General features: G+C 46.7%; 1 protein-coding gene across 8 annotated transcripts in view; it reads right to left on the bottom strand.

Moving 5' to 3' along the window:
• The window catches only part of EFCAB11 (EF-hand calcium binding domain 11), a 168,813-nt gene that overhangs the window by 124,052 nt on the left and 17,644 nt on the right, over positions 1-27,117 (bottom strand). For 6 of the 8 annotated variants that reach the window (XM_070378374.1, XM_070378375.1, XM_070378380.1 and 3 more), the window contains exons 4-5: positions 20,254-20,355; positions 19,216-19,306 (exon numbers count right to left, since the gene is read on the bottom strand). In XM_070378374.1, coding sequence (XP_070234475.1) covers positions 19,216-19,306; positions 20,254-20,355 — 193 coding nt within the window. Of the gene's footprint in view, positions 1-15,999; positions 16,529-16,939; positions 17,084-19,215; positions 19,307-20,253; positions 20,356-27,117 lie in introns of those variants that run through there. The other 2 variants (XM_070378376.1, XM_070378377.1) reach the window with 2 other exon arrangements.

The raw sequence follows: 27,117 nt of genomic DNA, 5'->3' as shown, positions 1-27,117 counted from the left end.
TTCAAAACCTGCTGGGGGCTCTGGATTCCCTGATCTCCTGAACTGACAGGCAGCCCTCATCCAGGTAACACAGTAAGGTGAATTTAAATTTTAATATTCTTTACATTATAAAAATGAGTTCTGCTGCTGCTGCTGCTAAGTCGCTTCAGTCGTGTCCGACTCTGTGCAACCCCATAAACAGCAGCCCACCAGGCTCCCCCGTCCCTGGGATTCTCCAGGCAAGAACACTGGAGTGGGTTGCCATTTCCTTCTCCAATGCATGGAAGTGAAAAGTGAAAGTGAAGTCGCTCAGTCGTGTCCGACTCCTAACGACCCCATGGACTGCAGCCCACCAGGCTCCTCCGTCCATAGGATTTTCCAGGCGAGAGTACTGGAGTGGGGTGCCATGGCCTTCTCTGAAAATGGGTTCTAGCAGGTATATTTATATCATTTTGGTGTTCTTGTTAATGTTTCCAAACAATGTACTTTGAAATCAGAATCACTTCTTATTCGTTTTCATATAATTCTCCTGGTGCTCTTCATTACACATTAGTGATCAGAAATGAGATGTAATTCCCCAGTCCCTGCCAACAAGACCTAAGCAGGATCTTACTGTAAGTTGAAGGGAGTTTTGCCCTAACTCATGGATTGTGCAGGATGAACTGCTGTTGGGCTTGACTGACTGTAGATGGGTTGTAGTGTGGTGTATCTGAAGGCTACTGAATGCAACTTACAATGCTTAATAAAAATCTTTATTCTTTTAGTATAAAAAAATGAGTTCTAGGATTATCTGTTTAAAATGTGGGTTTGTTTGCTTGCTTTTGTTTCTTTTTTTACGTTTTAAAACTCTGATGGTTTTATTAAGTTTTCTACCACATATTCAATGTTTGGAAGATTGAGACAAGTCAGGAGAAAGCTTCAGTGTGGTAAGATCCTGCTGCTGCTGCTGCTGCTGCTGCTGAGTCGCTTCAGTCGTGTCCGACTCTGTTTGACCCCAGAGACGGCAGCCCACCAGGCTCCCCCGTCCCTGGGATTCTCCAGGCAAGAACACTGGAGTGGGTTGCCATTTCCTTCTCTAGGGCATGAAAGTGAGAAGTGAAAGCGAAGCCGCTCAGTCGTGTCTGATTCGCAGCAACCCCAGGGACTACAACCTATGAGGCTCCTCTGTCCATGGGATTTTCCAGGCAATAGTACTGGAGTGGGGTGCCATTGCCTTCTCCACATGATAAGATCCTAAAACACTATTAATCAGTGCTTTAGCCAGGACAGTAAAGAATCTGCCTGCAATGCAGGAGACCCAGGTTCAATTCCTAGGTCGGGAAGATCCCTTGGAGGAGGGATCCCCTGGAGGAGGAAATGGTAACCCAGTCCAGTCTCCTTGCCTGGAGAATTCCTTGGACAGAGGAGCCTGTGGGCTAAGCCCATGGGGCCGCAAAGAGCCGGACATGAGTGAGCGACTGACACTTGGCCAGGACAGAAGTTAAAAGTGTACCTGTGTGAGGTGTATGTGTTTAAGAGAGCACACGCGGGGCAACTCCCAGGGGGCCCAGGGGCCAGGACGCGGCGCGTTCACTGCTGCGACCAGGTTCAGTCCCCGGTCAGGAACTAAGGTCCCCAAAGCAAGAACGGCACAGGACACCTTTGGTTAGATCCGACTGACAGAGCCACGCCTGACTCCAAGGCCTCCACGCTCAACCGAGGGCGCCTCAGCACACATTCAAGCAGCGGACTGTCGTTCTACTGAATTCTCGGGTGGTAAAAACACAGAGTTAAACCCAAACACAGACCCTAAAAAATGCATTAATAGCATTTTTTTTTGTTAAGTCGTAATAATACAAAGCAATGTTCCTTCAATCTCCCGGGCCAGCACATGCTGTCATCTCCCCTTCCAGTCCGTAGCCAGCAGGCTAAGTGTCAGTCCCGGGAGGAAGGTGTCTTTCCCAAGTGTTACACAGCCATGCAGCGTCCAGCAGGCGAATCCTACGGGAGCCGATGACATCTTTACGGAAGTTCACTACAAATGGATTCTGCTGCCCATCACCGATACTCGGTTTGGTGTGTAAGCTTAGAAGATCCAGTAATTTGGGCACACATTTTTGGCATGAATTTTTCAAAAACTAACAGAATAATGTTTATTAAGAAGGCGTCCAGGTTAACCTCCTCGCCTCCCAATTAGTTTCTTACCAGAGTTTTCAGCACCACCAACTGGTTAAAGAGATCAACTGCAATGCGCTTGGTTCTCAAGCTGCTCTGTTCATGAAAACAGGGATCATATATACATAGTTCACATTTAATTTGTGGTAAAGTAATTTATTTCAGTCACTAAAATCAAAAATGCCTTTCCTTGTCAGTCAAATAAAAAGTAATCCACTTTGGCTTTTCCACTTAAGAAGAAGGCATATTTTACTTAGTAAGTCATTAGAGAAAACTAAGTCTACCCACTAAAGCTAATTTGATTTATTCTACCGTAAGCTCACACTCAAAAAGCAATGACTACAACTAGAGTGAAAATTAGAAACTAAGATAGCAAACTAAAGGTATTGAATAGTACGTGAGCCTACAGGGTCTACCCGGGACATTAATTTAATGTGAAATAAAAACATTTGAGGGGGTACTGTAGGTAGTTTCACATTTTAAAAAATCTGGGCTTTTTCTCCCGGGATTCCTGACTCAGAGACGAAGGCTGCCGTGTGACCTGTGAATATCCACTGTCACGTATCTTTTCCTCCTTTGAATTGAACCACATCTGGCAACAGATGGTGTACACAGAGTACCACCGAAACCTAGGGCTTCAAATCTGATTGCTGTACAATGAACCATTTGTGAAAACAAGGATTGCTGAAGAACTAAGTCCAGTTATTTTTTTACCCCAGAACAACCAATCTGTGGATACAAGTTGTCTACGAAAAGTACATCCAGCCACTTGTTGCCGTGACGCATCTGTAACCAGCAGAATGAATGGCCCCATGCTGTAACAAATTTGGTCACTAAAAGTAACTTATCTCCTAGACAATGGATGAGAGAGAAAGTTCCATCCAATTTATTAAATTTGACTCTGACAGCAGAGTTCTGTCAAACGCCTTCGGAGAGAGTTTAAAACTAGTGCAATAATTTTATGATGATAGCAGTTTAAATCTTTCCACAAACATGTAGTCGGGTTCGTAGTTTTTAAAGCCTCCGACTCTAAGTCTGCAGTGGAAAGCCCAGTAAAGAAGATAAGGACCAGCATTGTCCCACCTGACTTGACACACACTTTCAGCATGCTAACTTTGATCTTCATTCTACTCCTCTGCTCATTTATTTACTCATTCACTCGCTCATGGATCTACTGAGAATTCTCTCTCCAGCAAACACAGCAAAATTTCTGTAAACAGGGCAACAAGAACAGGACTCTTCCTCTGCGCCCCCCACCCCCTTCTCCCTGGATGAGACCCTTCATGTGCTGTCCCGGAGGCAGAGAAGATTCCCATTTGAAACCATGAATGGGGTTCCAGGAATCTTAACAAGAGGACAACTTAGGTTAAGAAAAGCATTTTGAAACATTTTATTGTTGCTTCTAAATGCGTTCTTTGGCAGATGCAGAGAATGGACAGAGTGGGGCGAGAGGAGGGTAGGACGCACAGGGAGGTTATGGCTGACGTGTGCACACCGCCACGTGTAAAACAGGTGTGCACAGTGTAGGGAGCTCAACTCAGTGCCCTGCGGTGATCGAGGGGGTGGGACGGGGGCGGAGGGGGGGCTCCAGGGCGGGCGGAGGGGGCTCCAGCGTGGGTGGAGGGGGCTCCAGCGCGGGGCGGGGCATACGTGCACCTACAGCTTACGCACCTCGGGGCACAGCAGACACTAGGCCAGCACTGCAAAGCAGATACACTCTGATAATAAAGTGCTTTTAAAAGGGATAAGGACTGAGGAGTAAAACATCATTTGAAGCTATAATTACTCAGATATAAAAAATAAATATGTTCTTTAACGTGATCCTTAAATGATAAATGCAAGCATATTTAGATATTTTAACTGTAAATTCTTTCTACTATTATTGGACAGCAGTATTCTGAAAAAACACACACACACACACACACACAACTTTGAGGTGTAACAAAAACATTAACAAGTACCAGCAACATGACTGCCCTCAATTAAAAAAAAAAAACTGATCACATGTCAACGTCCTATGACTTTTCTTCTTCAAGCAAAAGACAAAATAATTGAGACGTCAGTCCAGTTTGGCTTGAGATTAGCAATAAAGGTGCTCAGCTTTATCTGTAGAATGGATAGGCATAAAGCTGATGCAAGGGATCACTGCAGCGATTCATGTTTAACGAACGGGAATCACTGTCACGGGCACAGAAGATGGGGTGGGGGAGCGGGCATCGAGGGGAGGAGAGTCCCCCGGAGGAGCGCTGGACGCCCTGGGAGGCTGACAAGAACCAAAACCTGGAAAAAGGGCAGAAGGGCGGCCTGGAGAGACTGTGGTTGGGGGAGTAGATTTCTAGGCGATTCTAATCTACTAGATTCAGGGAGACTGAACGTATCTGCAGTCAGGGATGGAAGTTATAAACTGGAGAGGGGGTGACTGATGGAGAAAGGTCTTAGAAGGAGGGGAGAGGATGATACAGGAACAAAGGAGAGGTACTAGAAAAAAGGGGGAAAAAAGAAAAATTAGAAATAGAGTGGAAGGAAGATAGAAAACTCTGGAGGTGAACAGTGAGGCAAAAAGGAAACCCAGGCAGACAGAGTCGTGACCCTGCCCATGAAGCAGGAGGCAAGGTCACCTGCCGTGCACAGGTTTAGTAGCCGCGGCAGAGAGCAGGTCGCTCTCGTGGTGCGTGACGTGCCAACAGACAGGCTCGGGGTGTCCCACCGAGAACTCTGCGTCTCACCTGAAGAGTGAGAACGGGCACAGAGAGGGGTCGTGGGGGCAGACATGCCAGCTCTCTGCTGTCCCTGAACAGGGAGCTGAAGGCAGACGAGCTCAAGTTCTCCCGGGCAGCACAAGGGCGCGAGGTGCTTGAGTGACAGGCGCCCCCAATTGCAGCACGAAGAGGAAACGCTTCTGGAAGCGCACAGGAGCAGGGCAGGAGAGCTGGGCAGAGAAGGGTCTGGATGGTCAAGCAGGCACAGCAGCCTCTGCCTGGCCAGGGAGCATCGCTCCATGCTGGGCAGGCCGTTGGAGGCACCATGGCGGGCAGCTGGGGTCATAGCACGTCCGGGGAGCTGGACACGTGGTTCTGAGGTCACTCGGACAAGACGCTTGCTGGGAGAAGGGGAGGGAGGCTACTGAGTACGGTGTGCGTATCTGGCGGAGGAGGCCGGTGCAGCGCAGAGAGGATGGGGGCTGGCGGAGGAGGCTGGTGCTGGTGGAGAAGGCCGGTGCAGAGCAGAGACTGGGGATGGCGGAGGAGGACGCGGGCTGGCAGAGGAGGCCGGTGCAGCGCAGAGAGGACGGAGGCTGGCAGAGGAGGCCGGTGCAGTGCAGAGAGGACAGGCTGGGCTCACTCCAGCTCTCAGACTGGCCAGGAGCAACTCCAGGGACCAGTGCGCTCTCAAGAGCTTGCGGGACAGGACCAGGGCAAGCAGAACCAGGGGGTGGGGGAGCTCAGCCCAGAGCCTGGGTGCTAAGTGAACACAAGGAGGGGAAGAGGTGCCAGCACCCTTGGGACTTAGGTGCAGCTAAAGCGAAAAAAGGTGGAGGCATGGCAGACACAGCAGGGGGTTGGGGGGAAGACGGGGTCAGCAGCCACGGTCACCACCAGGAGCCACTTGGGGGCTGAAGCACCTCCTGACGAAGGCCAAAGAGGTGAGCGAAGACCCCGGCTTCAAGCTCAACACTCAGAAAACAAAGATCACGGCTTCCGGTCCCGTCACTTCATGGCAAGCAGATGGGGAAACAGTGGAAACGGTGGCAGACTTTAATTACTTGGGCTCCAAAATCACTGCAGACAGTGACTGTAGCCATGAAAGATGTTAAAAGACGTTTGCTCCTTGGATGAAAAACTGTGACAAACCTAGACAGCATATTAAAAAGCAGAGACATCACTTTGCTGAAGTCACATAGTCAAAGCTGTGGTTTTTCCAGTAGTCATGTATGGATGTGAGAGTGGGACCATAAAGAAGGCTGAGTGCCAAAGAATTGATGCTTCTCCAACTGTGGTATTGGAGAAGATTCTTGAGAGTCCCTTGGACTGCAAGGAGATCCAACCAGTCCATCCTAAAGGAGATCAGTCCTGAATATTCATTGGAAGGACTGATGCTGAAGCTCCAATACTCTGGCCACCTCACGTGAAGAGACGGCTCATTTGAAAAGACCCTGATGCTGGGAAAGATTGAAGGCAGGAGGAGAAGAGGGCAGCAGAGGATGAGATGGTTGGATGGCATCACCAACTCAATGGGCATGAGTTTGACCAACTCCAAGAGATAGTGAAGGACACGGAAGCCTGGCGTGCTGCAGTCCATAGGGTTGCAAAGAGTCGGACACGACTGAGCGACTGAGCAACAACACAAAGCTGGTCCTGGGACTGTATCATTCTTCGTCCTGTGGGGAGGAGGGGAAGGTGAGTGATAGGGAGGAAGGTGCGGCCAGGAACGGCTAATGGTATTAACACCTTGGCTGCCTCTCCTGGGGTCAGCTCAGGAACACGCACGGTAAGGAAACGCGTCAGAACTAAGAGGTGCCCTGGGAAGCCTGCAGTGTCTTGAATTCCTAGTTTGCCCAGATCTTCTCCAGCAGCAGTTCGCCACCAAACAGGGAAGATGAGCAGACAATATGGGCAAATTGGAAATGGGAAAAGATGACGTGAAACGCACAGCAATTGCTCAAAAGTGTCTTGCAAGTGAATCAATGTGTAAGCCTGTCTTATAAAGAGACAATCAGGGATTCAGTTTAGCACTCCCGCCCCAGCTAAGATGATAAAAATTCTGTTGTCGATTTTAAATACTTTTAGCTTTTCCATTTGATTTGGCAAACTCTTTTGCTCTTGTGGTGTGATTCCAAAGGCAACATGCAAAACACGCGGGTTTCCATCAAAGCGACCTGATCTGGAACGCCTGCTGCCATTTCACACGATACAATGCTGCATCCGCTTCCTTTTTCACATTTTTGTAAACAGTTATTTTCATTTATGTGCAGATGGACTTCTCTGGTGGCTCAGTCGGCAAAGAATCTGCCTGCAATGCAGGAGACCTGGGTTCGATCCCTGGGTCAGGAAGATGCCCTGGAGAAGGAAACGGCAGTCCACTCCAGTATTCTTGCCTGGAGAATCCCATGGACAGAGGAGCCTGGCCGGCTACAGTCCATATGGTTGCAAAAGAGTCAGACACGACTTAGTGCCTAAACCACCACCACCAATCAAATGAAATCTCAAATTTTACAATCCCAACGAAACCAATTCTTGTGCACAGGGGAAAAGCTATATAATTGCAACTGGTTTATCAAGAAAGCTTCTGGGCAGAGGGAACATGCCTCGCTTTCTCCGGTTCTGGGCAGGCATCATGGGGGTGCAAAGGCAGGCCTGGTCCCTGCCCTCAGGAGGCTTATGCTGTTAGAGGTGAGAAGGCAATATGCTGCTGCTGCTGCTGCTAAGTCACTTCAGTCGTGTCCGACTCTGTGCAACCCCAGAGACGGCAGCCCACCCATCCCTGTGATTCTCCAGGCAAGAACACTGGAGTGGGTTGCCATTTCCTTCTCCAACGCATGAAAGTGAAAAGTGAAAGTGAAGTTGCGCAGTCGTGTCCGACTCCTAGCGACCCCATGGACTGCAGCCCACCAGGCCCTTTCGTCCATGGGATTTTCCAGGCAAGAGTACTGGAGTGGGGTGCCATTGCCTTCTCCAAAGAAGGCAATATAACAGTGATTAAGAGCACAAGCAAATCTTGGTTCCCTTACTCACCAGCCACCAGCATCGAGCTCTCCAAGCTCTATTTTTCTAATATATTTTTACTTTCTTGGCACTGCTGGGTCCTGGGTGTAGCATGGGAACTCTCAGTTGTGGCACAAGGGACCCAGTGCCCTGACCAGGAATTGAACCGGGGCTCCCAGCACTGGGAGGGCAGAGTCTTAGCTTCTGGACCGCCAGGGAAGTCTCATCTCCAAGCTTGCAAATGCGGATGCCCAGAGCCTAACCCAGGACGTGCCTCAGAGGATTCCCTCAGTACAGGGTCTGGTGCACAGGAAACACCCCACAACAGCAGCTGCCAGTGTGACCGTTTATTACTAGATGCATCACTGGGACAAGTGACAGGAGCTCTAAGGAAGAAACAAGAAATCTTGTGGGCTGGACTGGCCAGGGCAGGCGCCACAGAAGACAGAGCTCAGCTAAGTCTGTAGGAATGGATGCTGTTCAGACACGTGGAGGGGAGGGGAAGATGGAGAGGTCGGAGGAGGAGAGGAGAGAGCAGGGGACGAGACGAGCCTGGATTGGGATACTGCGAGCAAATCAGAACCGCGGGACGGAGTCTTTGATTTGGTCACGCCAGGTCTGGGAGCTGGGAGGAGGACCCGCATGTCAGGCTGAGGGGTTGGGTGTTACCTGGCAGGTCCGGGAGCAGGAGGACCCGCGAGTCAGGCTGAGGGGTCAGGGGTCACCTGTCAGCTCTGGGACCTGGGACGGGGAGGACCCACATGTCAGGCTGAGGAGTCGGGGTGTTACCTGGCAGGGGGTGAAAAGTTACTGAAGTCAGGAGGTAACATTCAACAGTAATGCTAATTTACTCTCATTTCAAAGTGGAATGAGGAGGGTGGACCAGGGATTTTCCAACGTTAATATGCATATGGATCCCCCAGAGATCATGGTAAAATAAACACATCTGACTCAGTACATTTGGAGTCAGGCCTGAGATAGGGCCCTGCCAATAAGCTGCCTCGTCCTGATGTGGCTGGTCTCTGCAGCTCTGAGTGGCAAGGATGTGTCTCCTCAGGGCGGCCTGATGGGAGAGGAGGCCTGGGTAGGGTGCAGGTGGACAAGATGGCTAGATGTCCTCTATGAGGCCACAAACGCACAGGCATGCTTGCCGTAGTTGAAAACATAGTATTAGAAACCTTTGGTCTTGATTTTTAAGGCTATCTCTAAGGGGGACAACTGAAACTCTGAAATGAAACTCTTAATTCTGAGCCTTTTTAATTGGTGCCATCTTTTTTTACTTATTTACTGGGCTGTGCCAGGTCTCAGCTGCAGCACACGAGATCTTTGAGCTTCACTGTGGCACGTTTGTATTATTATTATTTTTTTAGGGGTGGCATGTGGGATGTAGTTCCCCAACCAGGGATTGAACCCGCCCCCTTGCACTGGGAGCACGGAGTGCTAGTCACTGGATCACCAGGGAAGTCCCTTTTGAGGACATCTTAAACAATGTTAATTTAAATATTTCCCGTAAAATGTAGATTATTAAATACAAGTTTTTCTTATAAATGCAACACACAGAATTGTCAAAATCCTCACCCAGAAGTTAGCTGTCTATTACAAAAGAAAAATGTAAGACAGGGATTCTTCTTTCTATGGAGGAAAATAGCATGGATACATTCACGAGATGCGCCTATCACTAACTTCAAGGATGACCGAGAGGGTTAGCAACGTTCGGTCGTAAGAAAGAAACCGTGGCAGCAGTTTTGCATGTGACAGTTGGATTAAAAGAAAAACAGCCCTCATGCCATTACAGCAAGAACAGTGTATTCAACCATATATGCAGATGAGCAATTGGAAACGCTGACCGTAACACTTGTTATACTGACATCTCAAAAACTAGGCCCAGGCTTGGCGAGCTGTCAAGCCCAGTAATTTTCTCTCGAGAGCAGTCTTTGTCACACTGACAGACCACATCTGTATTCACGCAGTGGTGGACTCTGAATGCTGTCTGGGATATGCAGGGAAAATCAAGGAGATGGCATGCCACCCTCCATGATGGATAACCCCACCGGCAGGTTCTGGAACGAGAAGAAGAGCTGCCAGCACGTTAAGCACAGCCCCCTCCGGGCGGAGACGCAGAGGGAACAGGCCAGAGAGCTTCCGCGACTTGTGGAAGGAGGGGCAAGAGGCGGAGCGGGACGAGACTCGAGTCTTCTGCTCCCCTGGCCTGGCGCTGGCCGCACTCTGCGGTCCGTCCAGGGTCCTGACCCCAGCCCTGGCGCTATCTACAACACGCGGGCTTGATGTAACACTGGGGAGGCATTCAGTGCATAAAACAAAACAGGCAGAATGAAAAGTGTGTTCGCTACATAAGCCACTCATTGACATCGTCTAGTCACCTGCTTGACGTGCACGAAACGTGCTCTGCGAGTGTGAGGCTGTACACCCCACCTGTGCCTGTTCGTATCAAGCTCACTTTCTAAACTTGGGTATAGCTGATGCGTGCAAATACCTGCGTGTAAGCATAAAGAAGACACTTATGACAGATCAGGAATTTCAAGCAGGAGACATACACATGTTAATACATGATATTTGTTCTTCTGATCCACTTCACTCTGTGAGACAGGCTCTAGGTCCACCCACATCTCTACAAATGACTCAGCTTCATTCCTTTTTATGGCTGAGTAATATTCCATTGTATATATGTACCACATCTTCTTTATCCATTCATTTGTTGATGGACACTTAGGCTGTTTATGCATATTAGCGCATGCATGTGGAATCTAGAAAGACGGTACAGTTGAACTAGTTTCTGGGAAGGAATAGAGATGCAGACGTAGAGACACAGAGGTAAGAGGAGGGTGGGATGAATTGGGAGATTAGGTTTGACAAACATACACTGTGTGTGTGCCAGCCGCTCGGTCGTGTCTGACTCTCTGTGACCCCATGAACTGCAGCAGCCCTCCAGGCCCCTCTGTCCACGGGAGTCTCCAGGCAGGAGCACTGGATCAGGTTGCCAGTTTCTTCTCCAGGGGATATTCCCAACCCAGGGATCGAACCCGGGTTTCCTGTGTTGCAGGCAGATCCTTCACCATCTGAGCCACCAGGGAAGCAAATGCATGACCACGTGTAAATCAGGTAGCCAAGGAGAACCTGCGTTTAGCACAGGGAGCTCAGCTTCGTGCTCTGCGATGACCCAGAGGTACCGGCAGGGTGGGAGGTGCGGTGATGGGGGCAGGTCCAAGAGGGAAGGGATACATGTACACATGTAACTGAGCTACTTCACTGTACAGCAGAAAGTAACCCAACGTTATAAAGCTACTATACTCCAATGTACAGCAGAAAGTAACCCAACGTTATAAAGCTATTATACTCCAATGAGAAAAGGAGACAATTTCTTTCCTGGGTTAAGAGGTGGTGGGTAGGCTGTTGGTGGGGTCAGGTTTCAAGAAATAGCTTAACATCTGGGCCTGGAAGGAAGAGCAGGATTTGCATCTGGATGGGTTTAACATGAGAGAGGGCTACAGAATCTGGACATCTAGAATGTGAAAGAGATTAAATGTTCCTTCCAATCAAATAGTACATCCTTGTAACATGAACTAATCAGCTTAATTGAAGAAACTAAACCAACACCTTCTACTTGAAAATCTATGCAATGAAGTCATCGGTCTTCTCCACTGGTTTCCTGGTCCTGTTTCTGGGCATCAGTTCCTGCATCACCAATTCTCAAAGTTACTGGTAAAAAGAGAGCATCTTCAAATGCAAGGGTATGATTTTTGTTCATGAAGCAAAATCAGCCAAGAACCCCCTGGGAAAACTGACATTTTCTTAAAACAATTAGCGTATAAATATTTCTCTAGCTGGATTTTGCATTCACTTTAAATTTTATTTATTTATTCTTGGTTTCACTGAGTCTTGGTTGCAGCACACAGGCTCTTCGCTGCCATGCACCAGCTTCTAACTGCACAGGCTCTGTAGCTCGCAGTTTGCGGACTGAGCTGTCCCTAAGGCACGTGGGATCCTAGCTCCCTGACCAGGGATGGAACCCAAAGCCCCAGTGTTAGAAAGTGGATTCTCCCCCACCAGGAAGCCCCCTGGATTTTTAAAGTGAAGTTGTATTTACCATATTACATGTGAAAGTCCCCAGGGAGAAGAAACTCAGGTCAGTTTGAAAAATTATATGTATTCATTTCCCCATTCAGTGATCATGCGCAACAAAATCATCAGAAAACGGAATCTCTGACAGTAAAATTCTGAAACCAGAAAAACTGAAAGAAAACCCAAGGCATTATCATTGCAGAGAAGATGCAAAAACTCATGAAATAAAGCCTGGAAACTCAAGAAGTCTAGTTATTTGGTCATCACACTCACACACTAGGGATGGCTGGCGACAGCTGTCTATGTATAGTTAACGAGGAATGAGATGTGATTTCTAGCGTTAACTTTTCTATACACAAAAGTACGGGGATACTTCAGATCGACAATCACATTCATCAAAGCAGGAGATGACTACTGATACCTGTGATCTTGGGGAAGCCACCTGAGCACATTTATAAGTCATTCTGATGCATGGAATAATGACAGGGGAACTTTAGAGAGAGACTGTCTGAGAAAACGATACCGACAAGTCAGCTGCCGACAAAAAGGAAGTATAGGAAACGAAAGATCACGGTGAGGAATAATACTTTAGAAGAGGTGCAACGATTTGAAAAAACATATGCGATCTTTTTTTCTTAAATACACACTATCCTACGTCACTCCCCCCTGAGCTCCTTGGCTCTCTAAGACTCTCCCGTTAGGCCCGTTAGCTCACTTCACCCCGGCTCAGGAGGCCCCTTTCTCCTCCCATGGCTGTGACCTAGGGCGTACACGGGAAGGTGCCCATCACCCCCTTCAGAGACTGCCTTCCTGGGACTGCCCTGGCTCAGGGGGCCCCACGGCCGTGACCTGGGGCGCACACAGGAAGGTGCCCATCACCCCCTTCAGAGACTGCCTTCCTGGGACTGCCCTGGCTCAGGAGGCCCCACGGCTGTGACCTAGGGCGCACACGGGAAGGTGCCCACCACTCCCTTCAGAGACTGCCTTCCTGGGACTGCCCTGGCACCCAGTGGTTACGACTTCGCCTTCCAGGGCAGGGGGTGTGGGTTCGACCCCTGGTCGGGGAGTTAAGATCCCACATGCCTTGTGGCCAGTAAACTAAGATATAACAGAGAGGCATCATTGTAACACAGGTGATAAAGACTTTAAAAACAGCCCACATTAAAAAAAATCTTTAAAAAAAAAATAAATACAACGGCATTCTTAAGCCCGTACTCCATGATACACTGCCACTGAAACACGTTCTCCAGCAGGTCGTGATGCTCTTGTTATCCAGCCAAGTTTTAATGCTCCCAAAAGGAGAGCTGGATAGTCTATGCTTTTTGACCTTCCCCACACAGTATGAAGAATGAATCTTAGACCCAAACTACCAGATGCCTCTCTAAGGGTCTCCGGCTGTGACTGAAAAGCACTTTGGTGCCTCGGTATTTCTGCCTGACATTACTACCTGGCACTCCACCTGCACTCAAAATCTTGGACGCTGGTGGGCCTTCTGACCAACCATGCTTCATTTCATGGCTGGAAAACAGAAGAAGCTTCCCAGAGCTTTTTGCCAAACGACAGGTGGTGGGCAAGTGCAAATCTCAATGCTTACAATGAGATGGAGGAGGCTCCTGGGCATGGAGAGGCAGAGATACCCACACAGAGAAACACACCAGCCGGAAACATCACGGGCATCGGTGGGGGTAAAGTCAAGAGAGAACATTAAGCCAGCTCCCTGTTAACAGCTGGGGCTAAATCAGGAACTGAAAATGCCTCTCAAGAAACAGCAGACAGAGGCCATCCGAGGTTAATTCATAAAAGTCACAGGTAGAATGAGAAAAATGCAAGGCAAAGCCATATGTGGTTATAAAGCTCCTGACTGCACTTGAGAGGACTCTTTGCTGGATTATAAGAAATAAATTAAACCATAAAGAAGATGGCAAGGGAGGATTTTTCTGTTAGTGGGTATCTGGAGTAAGTGCCAACAAACCACCAATTATTAAGTAACTAGAACGCACAAGGCAGGCAACATAGGGAGAACAGTGGGAGTGACAGAGGAATTTGCAAACTCAAAGAGCTTTACGGAGATAATTGCGAACACTGTATTTTTATCACGTGATTAAAAAAATTACACAACCATCTATCAAAATTCAAAGAAAGGAGCGAAGACTGCCCAATGTAAACAAAAAAAGGCTTTTTCTGGGTGTGTGTATTTACTGAGCAAGGCCTTGAAAGACGGGTCCAATTTGGTCAGGTGAGAAGTAGAGAAAGGTATTGCCAGCAAGGGCAACAGAATGAAGTAAAAACACACATTACACATCGAAAGGAACAAGTGTTACGCCAAAAGAAACAGAGGAATTTGGGATGATGAATGAAAGATGAGTTTGGAAAGGGGACCAGATGTTGGACAGCCAGGTTAAACAGTTCTAACTTACTCTTTAGAGTCACTAAAGGGCTTTGAATGTGTTTTTGTTTTTTTTTAAAAAGCACTACAAAGTTTTCATTAAGGTCTATTAGTATTAGGGAAAAAAGATTTTTTTTGTTTTAAACATGCAGTGCTAGAAACAGCCTCTTATCTCAGATTTATTTCATTGGACAAATAGTACTACTCAGTTCATGGCAAATAGATGGGGAAAAAGTGGAAAGAGTGGCAGCTTTTATTTTGGGGGGCTGCGAACGCTGACTGCAGCCACAAAATTAAAAGACACTTGCTCCTTGGAAGAAAAGCTATGACAAACCTCAACGAAGGTGTGTCTAGTCAAAGCTACAGTTTTTCAGTAATCATGTATGAGTGTGAGCGTTGGGCCAGAAAGGCTGAGAGGTGAGAACTGATGCCTTTGAACTGTGGTATTGGAAAACACTCTTGAGGGTTCCTTGGACAGCACGGAGATCCAACCAGTCCATCCTAAGGAAACCAACCCTGAGTGTTCACTGGAAGGACTGACGCTGAAGCTGGAACTCCAATACTTTGGCCATCTGATGCGAAGAACTGACTCACTGGAAAAGAGCCTGATGCTGGAAAAGATTGAAGGCAGGAAGAGAAGGGGATTACAGAGGATGAGATGGTTGGATGGCATCACTGACTCAATGGACATGAGTTTGAGTAAGCTCCGGGAGTTGGTGAAGGACAGAGAGGCCTGGCGTGCTGCAGTCCATGGGTTGCAAAGAGTCAGACACAACTTTCCGAGTGAACAACAACAGGTCTCACGCCTCTTAAACTTCTGCCATTTGCAGTGGGTAGGGGAACAAAGGAGTTCTTCAAGGACAGAATTTCCTAAGAATTTCCTAATAATAATAATAATGAAACATCATCTAAGATATAGCTTTAGCTATTTTAGCACACAGGCATACAAGTCATGATTGTCAGCTCTAAGTGAAAAGCAAAGCTGTAAGATTCAAACGCTGAAGGAAGCTCGGGCTTTTCTTTTTTTGCTGCACCAGGCCTGTGTTGTGGCAGGTGGGATCTTCAGCTGCAGCAGACTCTCAGTTGCAGCATGTGGGGTCTAGTTCCCTGACCAGGGATCAAACCCAGGTCCCCTGAATGGGACGTGGAGTCAGCCACCGCACCGCCAGGGTGGTCCCCCTAAAATCTGAAATCCCAATCGTAAGCATTTACGATATCTTTAGAGGTGATATAAAGAAGCACTCTTTGTGTGAGTCTGTGTGTGTGTGTGTTTACACAAGATATCACCTCTTGGTTTAAGACAGAAATACAACTCAAAATCTTTCCCTTGGTAGAAAACTTCCCTTCTTAATTTATAAGAAAAAAGCTATAATTAGCAGCCCCCAAGCAATCAACCATTAAAAGTAAAACCTCAAAACTGCTTCCCTCAATAAAAGCCAACAATTCCATAAAACAAGAGATGAAAGCAGATACAGAAAAGCTTAGAGGAGACACTACAAAATAACAAGATACAGCAAAATAACAAAATGAAACGAAACTTCAGCAGGTATATAGCCCAAGAAAGAAGCATAATGGGAAAATAAAGCCTAACAGGAAAAAAAAAAAAAAACCACAATGGACACAGGACAAAGGAGAACAGACACTGTTGAAAATATGCTGAGAGGCGGGGTAAACCACGCAAGCCAGAGAAAACAGGTACCGGCTTCTCTCACAAAGCGAGGTGTCATGGGGGCAAGCACTTCTGAGAGAGGCTCCTCCTGGTCTTCGGAAGTCTCCTGGGGAAGAACTTGGCAATCGAAGAGTTGAAGGTTGTGGCATCTTCTTTCATCCTTCAAACCGCAGGCGGCTGGTCTAACCGGAAGCCCCGTCTCGGGCTGCCTCCCTACGGAGGTCTTCAGACATCCGCTCTCCCCTGCCCAACGGGGAACCTGGGACTGAACCGCACTCACGCGGGGCACCTGAGTCAGAGCCGTTCAGGCTTCTCACAGCGCCCAGCCCTAGAAATGTGACGTCTTTCGCACCACGGACACCCCGGCAGCTGCTCTTCTTTTCCCTTCTCTTGAAAACTATTTGCCTCCCTGAAGTAGAGGCGTGTGGATGTCAGACAGCTCTGTTCCTCCAGCCAACTTCAGCTTACACACCGAGGAAACGTCTTTCTCTCTTTTGCTGTCATGATTTCATTTAATTCTTATCGGGTATCAATAATCCTGCTTCAGGGGATGTGGTGCTATAAATAATATTACAAACGTGACTTTAAGCAGGCTGGGTTCGGTTAACTACAAGGCCTTGTTCAGTTCTTAACTGCAGTGGTCTCTAAACTCTGACCATCATCCTAGGAAGTACAGGATTTGTGGGCATGAGTACATGTTTATGCATAGATGATGTGGACATGTGCTACAATATTCATACTTTATGTTCGTTATAAAATACAGAAATTTGTAAAAAAAAGATAAAAATATTTCACTTATTCATGGCAAATGAGTTTTTGCCATCACTCAAAATTAAGAACATTTAACAAGAACAATGTGATTTTCACATAATTTATGATTTCTGAACATCTCGGTTGAATTCTTTGTGACTGAGTGATTCCAGTTTTTTTTAATACTTTATTTATTATTTATTTGGCTGTGTTGGGTCTTCGCTTCGGCACGCGGGTCTTTTGAGGCGCACACACACTGTCTCTGGTTGCGGCTCAGAGGCTCAGTGGTTGAGGAGCACAGGCTTAGTTGCTCCACGGCATACGGGACGTCAGCTCCCCAACGAGGAATCAAACCTATGGCCCCTGCACCGCAAGGCGGATTCTTAACCACGGAACCACCAGGGAAATCCCAAGTTCAACTTGTTTTAATACTAGGTCTTAGTTAGACAGATCTAAACAGGAAATGGGCATCGTGACACTGAATCTCTCAGTTTTTAATTCTATCCGCTGATTATAAAAAAACTTAAGGGGTTTGTTTTATTTTGTTAACCATTTTCTTGGTATTGGTAATTGAGATTCAGCTCATAAATATTCATCTCTCCTGATTTCAATTAGTTGCTCCTAACTTATCAAAACTATTAAATTTTTACACTGATACTTTTAAAAAATTGTGCTGTCCAATCACAATGCTTCCTTTTTTCCACAGATTAGAATACTCTGTTTCCGACTTATTGAGCATGCAAATATAAAGGTTTTAGTGGGTGACACATATTTTTAAAAATAGAATCACATTTCCAAACACCCATTCTCAAAAATGTTCTCCCTATAGCATAGGTTTCTTTGGAGAAGCAGTTACTTTCCCATTCACTGTTAAAACACGTCTTCTACCTTGAAAGGCTGTACTTAAGTGGATTTTTCAAAATTACATTTGTAGCACGAGGAGACAGCTCCTAAAACCGTTCAACACCCAAAGGTCAGCAAATGTGGACACCTGTCTTTTTGTAAAAGTAAAATGAAGTAATTCTTCATTCTTTTTGTGAAAAAGCACCACCGTGTGGCAGAAATACCCTGAGTCTCATTACTCATCCCAGAACGCACACACAGATACCACAGCATCTGAAAGGCCATGAAATTCTGGAGTAAACTGCGTCATACTGGCTTGGGGCACCTTGTCTGCACCTGGTTTGAACTCCTTTGCTCTTCAATACCTTGCTCAGTAATCTGCTTGCAAATGATGCAGCAAAGGAATTTCATATATGTCACTATTGATGGCAGTGAGTGTAGATTCTTACTTCAAATAACCTGCTTGATAATTTCTACTGAGGACTGGCTTCTGGTCAGATTTCATGAAATTACTTTAATCCAAATGGGAACACCTGCCAGATGTCCACCAATGTCTCTTCTCTCTTTCTTCCTCATAGCAGAAATTCCATTTGAGCTCACACGACTGCCCAAAGCAGAGACTACATTTTCCAGACCCACCTCTGCCTTATAGCTACTCATGGCCTTGGAACTTAGCTTCGGTCACAGGGATGTATGAAGAAACAATGGATAGCCTTAAAAAGAGGGGCCTATCTTTCTGCCTACCTATTTGGAACTCAGGTGTGATGGCTGGAACTTCGGCAGCCATCTGGAAGCAGGAGGGAGAGGCCAGGTGCTGAGGCAGCCAGAATAAAAGGGCAGGAATCTGAGTTCTTCACCACTGTGCTGCCCTCAGATCAGCCCTGGACTGGCTGTCTTTTGCGAGCTTTGTTATTTTGAGTTTTCTGGCTTTTGGTGCTGGACTGAACCCTAACTAACACCCTTGGCAACAGGGTTGATGAGGAGCTCGTGTTAGCAGTCTGAACAGAGGCAGCTGTGTCAGTTCTCACAGCAGCGTGTGCTGACACGGCTTACACTCCTTTCCATCTGCAGTCTCCTGACAGAAGCTGCTTTTAAGCATCTGCCCATTTTGTCAGGATTAGTTTATAGAGACAGTGTGAATACAGTCTTTACGTCTCCTCTCTCGGGTGTGCGTGACCTGCAGCCTGGGTCTACCACTTTGAACACAAACGAAGGAGGGTCTGCCACCGATTAACCCAGCTCTACTCTCCACACGGCGCACAGGCTGCAACCCGCGTCTGATGAAATGCAGACCACAGGAGAACGCCAGCATCCACGGTAATATTAACGGAGCTTTAAGGGGCAGGTCTGGCCAACACGTCACCACACAAAGAAGCTCTACTTTCTCTCTGCTTCTCTCCACCCCTACGAACAAATGATTTTTGCACCTTTCTGGTATGCAAGCACTGCACCCACTTCAGGGCTCACTGCCAAGGCTGTGGATGGACTGACAGCTAACTATAAAATTCTCCGCTGGACCATGACACTATCCTTCGAGATGAAACCATCCACTAGTGAAAAATAACCATAAATGAGTGTTCTCCGTGAAACCGAAAACTTGCACAAGCCAACGGTAAAACAAGGGCGTGTATGCATAAAGACCGATGCCTTACCTGAATACCTCGAGGATAATCCTTTCTGATAACTTGGGAGCCACCTGCTTAAATGCTTTCTTGAAATCTTCCAGAGTTAAATATCCACGATCTATTTGAAAGCAGAAGACATAACATTCATGCACCACTAAAAGTCCTGTGAACTGCTATTTCAGCCATAATATCTGCCTGAGACTTTAATATTTAACCAGGAGAAAAGCAGTAGTCTACAGTTGATTTCACATGTAGGGTAATCTGAGACTGCCTCACTGGATTACCGGATTACTCTGGTATTACTCTAGTGATACAGTACGGCCCCAGGTGCTCCTGAAGCTTTCTTCCAGCCCCTCCCCTGCCGACTGCCTGAGTCCCAGAGGGAGGACTAAGAGACATCGTGCGCTAACGGCAGTGGGCTCCGCTCGCTGCGAATTGCCAAAATAACTCATTCTTCAAAACGCACATTTTTTTTTTTTTGCTTGGTTTTAGGACTACATTCTTCTTTAGAGGAAAACCATTACAGAAGCCAAAATACTGAACCTGGACCCCACGAGTCTTTCAAGCCTGCGTTCCGTGAGGAGTGGGTCCAAAGCCACTCTTGTGGGCCACCCCAGCGTGGGAAAACAATTCCTCCATCACGCGTGGGTCAAAGGAGGAGTCAGGAAAAAAGGCCCTGTGGGCTCCCAAGCTTCCCTAAGTCGCTCTTCACCTGTATTCCCACATGGCCAGCCCTTCTGTGTCCCCATTAAAATGTAAGCAAATCTAAGTACAGTCAGGTTACTGCGATGCTGTTTCATCCACTGTAAAGGTCAAGAGTTAAGGCTGTGATGGAGGGAAAAAAATGTACACCAACATCTACCGTAACAGCTAATGAATATAGGAAAATAGCCTTCCAAGTATAGTATTTTATTGGGTTGGCCAAAAAGTTAGTTGGGTTCTCTAAGATGTTATGGAAAAACTTGAACGAACTTCTTGACCAGCCCAATATTAACTGAGTATATGTTCCCATCCACAGTTCCTTAATAACAATTGTTTATATCCAAACACTTTAAAGATACTTACAGTGTCTGTCAAAAGCCGTGAAGATGTGTCTTACTTCATTTCGATACAGTTGAGCTTCCTTCTTTTTCCTTACGATGTCTAAAAACTCCTTAAGTCGTATCCCTAAAAATTGGAAAAAAATAAGTTTACCAAAAATGACCGTCTTCCTCTTTAACAAAAAAGTGAAAGTGAAAGTGGCTCAGTCGTGTCCGACTCTTTGTGACCCCATGGACTGTAGTTCATGGAATTCTCCAGGCCAGAATACTGGAGTGGGTAGCCTTTCCCTTCTCCAGGGGATCTTCCCAACCCAGGGACCGAACCAGGTCTCCCACATTGCAGGTGGATTCTTGACCAGCTGAGTCACCAGGGAAGCCCAAGAATCCTGGAGTGGATAGCCTATCCCTTCCCCAGGGGAATCTTCCCGACCCAGGAATTGAACCTGGGTCTTCCTGTATTGCAGGCAGATTCTTTACCAGCTGAGCTGTCAACATCAATGGAAAGTGATACTATCGCCCACAAATGTCATCTTGATTTTGGTAAGCAGTATTCATTCATACAGATCTCTAAAGCTGAAGAGGCACTTTGTTAAAAGCCAAGTCGGCCCCATATTAGCGACTAACCGCAAACATGGTGGACACTTCAGGAGCCCCGAGCCGCCTCTGGGAGCAGAGATGTTGGCTGTGAAAGGTGTGACAGTCTTCCCTCTGATGGATCTGAAGGACAGGGCTAAAACCACTGATAACAGAAGGTCTCCTAATTCCTCTTTCCACGGGTGTCTTTGATCCCTTTTTTCCTAGCCAGATATCATTACGACAGGTTTTTCTCCAGCTGGGAGAGCGGGGCGAAGACGGAGTTTCTCAAAAGTCAACACCAATCGCACACCGCAGATAGAGGTGGAGCGAACATTCCATAAACAATAGAGCTGGCAGTGTCCCCAGCCTTAGGGACACCCCATGAGTGTTCTGCAGCCTCGGGCTCTGCTCCCTGCGATTCTCATAATAAAAGAGCCCAGCATGATCACAGGAGATTGGGTACTGCGCTCATGATGTCTATTAAAATGAATTCTAATGTGATCTTTGTAGTAGGCTTAAAGAGTGAAGCCAAGAATTTAAACGTTTTAGTGAACTGAGCCCTAAATATATAAAAAGAGCAGTTTGTTTTTATAAGTCAGGACTTCCATTTTAAAAATAGCCCCAAATCACACAGTAACCACATGCTAATTTTTAAGGACTTGCACCCTTTTCCTTTTGGTGAGGTATACTGAGCTACATACAGGTCCCAAAATGGTTTCAATTTTTTTTTTTAAGTAGAAAATAGTTTTCTAAATTTTCCATAGTTTTCTTATTTGCAGTTAAAGATGTAGAATTTGAAAAGGTCTGTCTTGGGGGCTTCCCTGGTGGGCCGATGGTTGGGACTTCCAGTGTCAGGGGTCAGGTTTGATCCCTGGTCAGGAACCAAGACCCCACGTTCCTCGAGGCCAAAAAACCAACACGTAAAACAGAAGCAAAACGGTAACAAATTCAATAAAGGCTTAAAACATGGTCCGCATCAAAATTAAAAAAAAAAGCCAATCCATGTGTTTAAATGACCCTTTTATAGGACTGACTGTGTGCCAGGCACTGTGTTAAGCTCTGGAAACAGAAGGGGAAAGAGAAAATACAGATTTCCTGTGCCCAGGAAGCCACTGGTCTATTGGCGGAGACAGAGACTATGTAGGTTCAATTACAAATGTGTAAATAATTGCAAACCATGACTTGTGCAAAGAGGGGAATGACAGGAGGGCGTGAACATGTCACAGAAGCCCTCCTGTCGGGCAGATCACGGCTGGGGAAAGGGACGCTCACGAGGGAGGGGCCAGAGGTGCACTTGGAGCTGGTTCACTCACAGCAGGAAGCAACAAATGCTGTAAAGCAGTCACACTCCAGTGAAAAGTGAGTAAAAAAATACAAGAAAATCAATTTCCTCCCTTACTTAAGTGTATGTGTGTGTGTGTGTGTGTGTGTCACTCAGTCGTGTCCAACTCTTTGTGACCCCATGGACTGTTGTAGCCCGCCAGACCCCTCTATCCATGGGATTCTCCAGGCAAGAATACTGGAGTTGGTTGCCATTAAAAGCCTTTAAACTGTATACCAAATGATAAAACAGGAACTGAAATAATTGATATCAATAAATTACTATTACCATGAAAACAAACAAACAAAAAGAAATCCTCCTGTAGAGTGGATTCTGGTGAAGAAGAGATCTCTCAGAGGAGGTAACACCAAGGCTAAGACCTAAAGGAAACTCCAATACTTTGGCCACCTGATGTGAAGAGCTGACTCATTTGAAAAGACCCTGATGCTGGGAGGGATTGGGGGCAGGAGGAGAAGGGGACAACAGAGGATGAGATGGTTGGATGGCGTCACTGACTCAATGGACATGAGTTTGGGTAAACTCCGGGAGTTGGTGATGGACAGGGAGGCCTGGTGTGCTGCAGTCCATGGGGTCGCAAAGAGTCGGATACGACTGAGCAACTGAACTGAACTGAACTGAATACCTAAATGGTGAGAAGGTACCAACCGGCTAAAGCCTCAGAAGAAGAGCACTCTGTGCAGTGGAAAGAGCACGTGCCCACCACGGGGCAGGAAGTGGGGGAAAGGAAGAGACCCCTGTGGCTTGGCAGGGGTGAAGACAGGGCTGGGAAGGGAGGGAGGGGCTGGAACAGGAAATAATGCAGTTTTTATTTCGGTTGCAATAGGAAGTCAAGTAAGAAGTCTGGATTGAGAAGGGACAAGATCTACTTTAGAAAGATCATGGAAAGATCCCTCTGGCTAGTGTTTTGAAAAAGGACTAGGGAGGAAGCGAGATAGAGCAAAGGAGGCTGGTCAGGCTCCTACTGGCCCGACGGTGGTCAGGAGGGCGCTGGCAGCAGGACCGGGAGCGATGGGAGGCTCCAGACACTGCAGAGAAGACGGAGGGCTAGATACGGAGCACGCGAAAGAACATGCCAAGGGCGAGCCCTAGGTTCCAGCTCCGATGGAGTCGCTTAAAGAGAGGGGAGAGACAAGGGGAAGGGGGATGGGGGCGGCAGAGAGACGCCGCGGCGATTCGGAGGTGCGAGCGGCTTGATGCTTTGGAGACGACCAAGAGTGAGAGGCAAAAACAAGTGGCAGCAGACGCTTCGGGCAACAGGCGCCTCTCCTCGCACCTGCCAGCGTGCCTGGCCTGTGCTCAGTACGTGCGCACTGTCGGGACGCGCCTCCGGACCGCGTTCCTCCACGGCACTCAGCCGTGCAACGATGCAGCTCCGCTCTCATCGGCCGCCTGGTGATTACCTGCTGCACGTTCACCCCAGACTCACCGAGAGAAGCACTGTCGTCAAATTTATCCCTAGTGTTCAGGAAGATATTTTGCTTGTAGAAGCACTCCTCACATGCTGAATAAGTAAATAAAATCATGCGTGCATACTAAGTCACTTCTGTCATGACCAACTCTGCAGCCCCATGGATTATAGCCTGCCAGGCTCCTCTGTCCACGGGATTCTCCAGGCAAGAATACTGGAGTGGGTTGCTATGCCCTCCTCCACGGGATCTTCCCGACCCAGGGACTGAACCCACATCTCTTTAGTCTGCTGCGTCGGCAGGTGGCATTTTTATCACCAGTGCCACCAGAAGACATTTCTTCTATTAGAGTTTTCAGCAAAAAGCATTAAAACGTGTGTGTTTTAAATGCTCTTATACTCTGGACACTAATGCCAAAAAGTAGGTCACTATTCAATCACACGGCCAGCAAAATCATCATTTTAGAAACCCAGAATTGAGAGGGAAAGCAAATACATGCATAATATTTGCTTTTTACTTATTGCATCTGATTTGGGGGAATGATAAGAAAAAAAAAGCACAACTGCATTGTTCAATATGTGATACAGATTCACAAGGAAAAAAATGCACATGAGCGGGAATATCTTTTAAATTACATATTCAGAAGACTCGTCCCTATTTGGAGCTGTATAGTCAGGTCTTTATTTCATAATCTTGGGGATAAAAAGCAAATGTTCTTTACTATTTCCTAGGAGAAAATATATATGGGTTTCAACTGCAATGCTTATTACCACTTGAAAAGAAGAAACAGGGACTTCTCTGGCAGTTCCGTAGTTAAGACTCCGAGCTTCTAACGCAGGGGGCCTGGGCTGGATCCCTGATCAGGGAACTAAGATCCCACAAGCCTCATGGCATGGCCAAAAGAGAAGAAAGAACCTAAAGATACAAATAACCCCATATATGTAATCAGTTCCTTCATACTGTTTTCCCACAGGATCATATGTTGACTTAAAAACACAACATCAAACCACATAAACATACCCTATAGCCTCATCCCCACCCTGCCTTTAACTTGTATTAATCTTCAATGGCAACACACGCAAATGCATTCAATGCCAATGCAAGTTTCTTTTCCAGAAAGGATAGGGCAGTTTCCATTCAGCTGAGTGCTGCAGGAGCATGATCACTTTCCAAGGCCAATGTAGAAAGGTTGGTTATTCCTACGGCTCTGTGATGCAAACATCTTAATGAAAGTTTTAAACATCTTGCTGCTGCTGCTGCTGCTGCTAAGTCACTTCAGTCGTGTCCGACTCTGTGCGACCCCACAGATGGCAGCCCACCAGGCTCCCCCATCCCTGGGATTCTCCAGGCAAGAACACTGGAGTGGGTTGCCATTTCCTTCTCCAATGCATGAAAGTGAAGAGTGAAAGTGAAGTCACTCAGTCGTGTCCGACTCTTCACGACGCCGTGGACCGCAGCCCACAAGGCTCCTCTGTCCATGGGATTCTTAAACGTCTTACTGCTCTTTAAATGGCCTAGATATACAGTTTCTACTACGAGCTCCACCTGCTGTCACTGAATCCGAACCTAAAATTACCACTTCACAAAGACTCGCCATAACTGTAAAAATTACCACTTCACAGAGACTCGCCATAACTCTAAATGCATTACCTGTGTCCACCCCTGGAGTGAGAGAGAATGTTCAGAACCTTCTAATTCCAAATACAAGGTTGAGCCTTCTGTGCAGACTTTTCTAATGATAAAAGTTACATAAAACACCTTGCTGTAATTACACGTTAAGGCAACAACAATAGGGATCATGTACACCTGTGTGTTTGTGTTTATTATTAATCTCCAGAAAGTGTTCAAAAATTGCCTAGGTCAGGTAATAGAGACTTGGAGAACAGACTTATGGACACAGCCGGGGCAGGAGGGGGTGAGACAATCGAGAGAGTAGCACTGAGCTATACACATGACGGTAAGTGGAGCAGAGAGCGAAGGGGAGGCCGCCCGCCTTGTCACACAGGGAGCTCAGCCTGGCGCCCTGACCACCCAGAGGGCCGGGATGGGGCCGGGCGAGAGAGGAGGTTCAAGACAGAGGGCGCTCCAATTAAAAATGAATTTAAAAAAACTGTCTGGGTAATGGACAGTTTTTTTGGACTCTATCAGTGGTTCTCAGACTTTTTTTTTTTTTTAGCTGTAGGAAAGGTTCTTCTTTATAAAAACAGGTAATCCCCCCCCCAAAAAAAATAAAAAATAAAAAAAAAAACAGGTAATCCCATTGTGTAAAGATGAAGGCAAGGCATTCCGGTTGCAAAGAGGTGGGCTCCCTAGGCTTCCCTCTCCAGCAGCCCCTGGAAGTGCCCCAACAGGAAGGACCCAGGATCAAGGATTCTGCCTGAAAGACCACTGGGGCCAACGATCTTCATGAATCCTTCCAGACTCTGCAGCTCTGAGAGCATTCCTTTCCATCTGATAAACGGCTCTTGGCAAAAGGACTGTTCCTGTTCTATCATGAATGTATACATTCCTTTCCAAGCTACTTAATACATGTCATAGAGATATATCATATAGAGAAATGCCATCTTTTCTTCTTTTTTGTTTTTAAGCAATTGCCTAGGAGGGTAATCATCTTTCACCACAGGGGTGGATATATTCAAAAAAGTACAATAAAACCATATACATTTTTCCTTGACAGTTCTTTTTCTTTTCTTTCTTTCTTTCTTTCTTTTTTTTTTTTTTTTTTTGTGGCTCACAGTTCTAAGTTTCAGGGTCAGCATGCAGAAAGAAACCCTCTTAAAAAAGGAGTCATCTCGTTTTTGGCTATCACAGCAAGCTTAAACCCAGGAGAGGAAGGAGAGAATGACAGAAATGCCAAGTTATTTAGACTGGAGGTCTGGTCTGAGATTTAGTAGAAAAGGTAGGGCTCCCATTCATCGAGTCATATATTAATTTTTTTCCGGGGACTGAAAATGCCTAAAAATGAGGGCTTAAAAGGATTAAGTGGACTTTTAAAAGGTATAATGCAAGCCTTTTTAGTTTGAGACATAAAATTCAGATTATGATTTTTGGCGGACATGCGAGGGGGAAAAAAAGGATAAAATGTGTCTACATAAAAGCACTGTAAGGACAGAAGGGCTTTCACGGCATCAACAGTGGTGAGCTGTACGGTCAGATGGGAAAGGAGATTCAGAGGACTGAGATTTTCTTCCATCCACACGCTTAAGAGTAGGGGAATGAAGAGAAAAGAGTCTATCTTAATGGAAGAAATCAAGTTTTACTCTATCACTGGGAGGAAAACGAAGAGGAAGAGTGCAAGCAGAACAGAGAAATCTGAGCCAACAGGACCTTGTTTCTACCAGGCGTGGACAGGAATCACTACCTGTTTTATTAAGTACATCTCCTGCTCACAAACCTTCTAAGGTTCCTCAGCATTAATACTGCCAAGTCCTGATACCTTATTCTGGAATTTAAAGCTTCATTATTCCTTCCAGGCAAACTGGTCCCTAAATCTCCCCCTTCCCAATGCCCAGCTTCCACCAGGGTGACTCACTCTGAACACCACTCATTCACAGGTACGAACCGT

This window comes from Bos mutus, chromosome 10 (assembly GCF_027580195.1).
Source record: "Bos mutus isolate GX-2022 chromosome 10, NWIPB_WYAK_1.1, whole genome shotgun sequence".
NCBI lineage: Eukaryota > Metazoa > Chordata > Mammalia > Artiodactyla > Bovidae > Bos > Bos mutus.
Note: the sequence above shows the minus strand (reverse complement) of the source record. Positions and strands in the feature narration are given on the sequence as shown.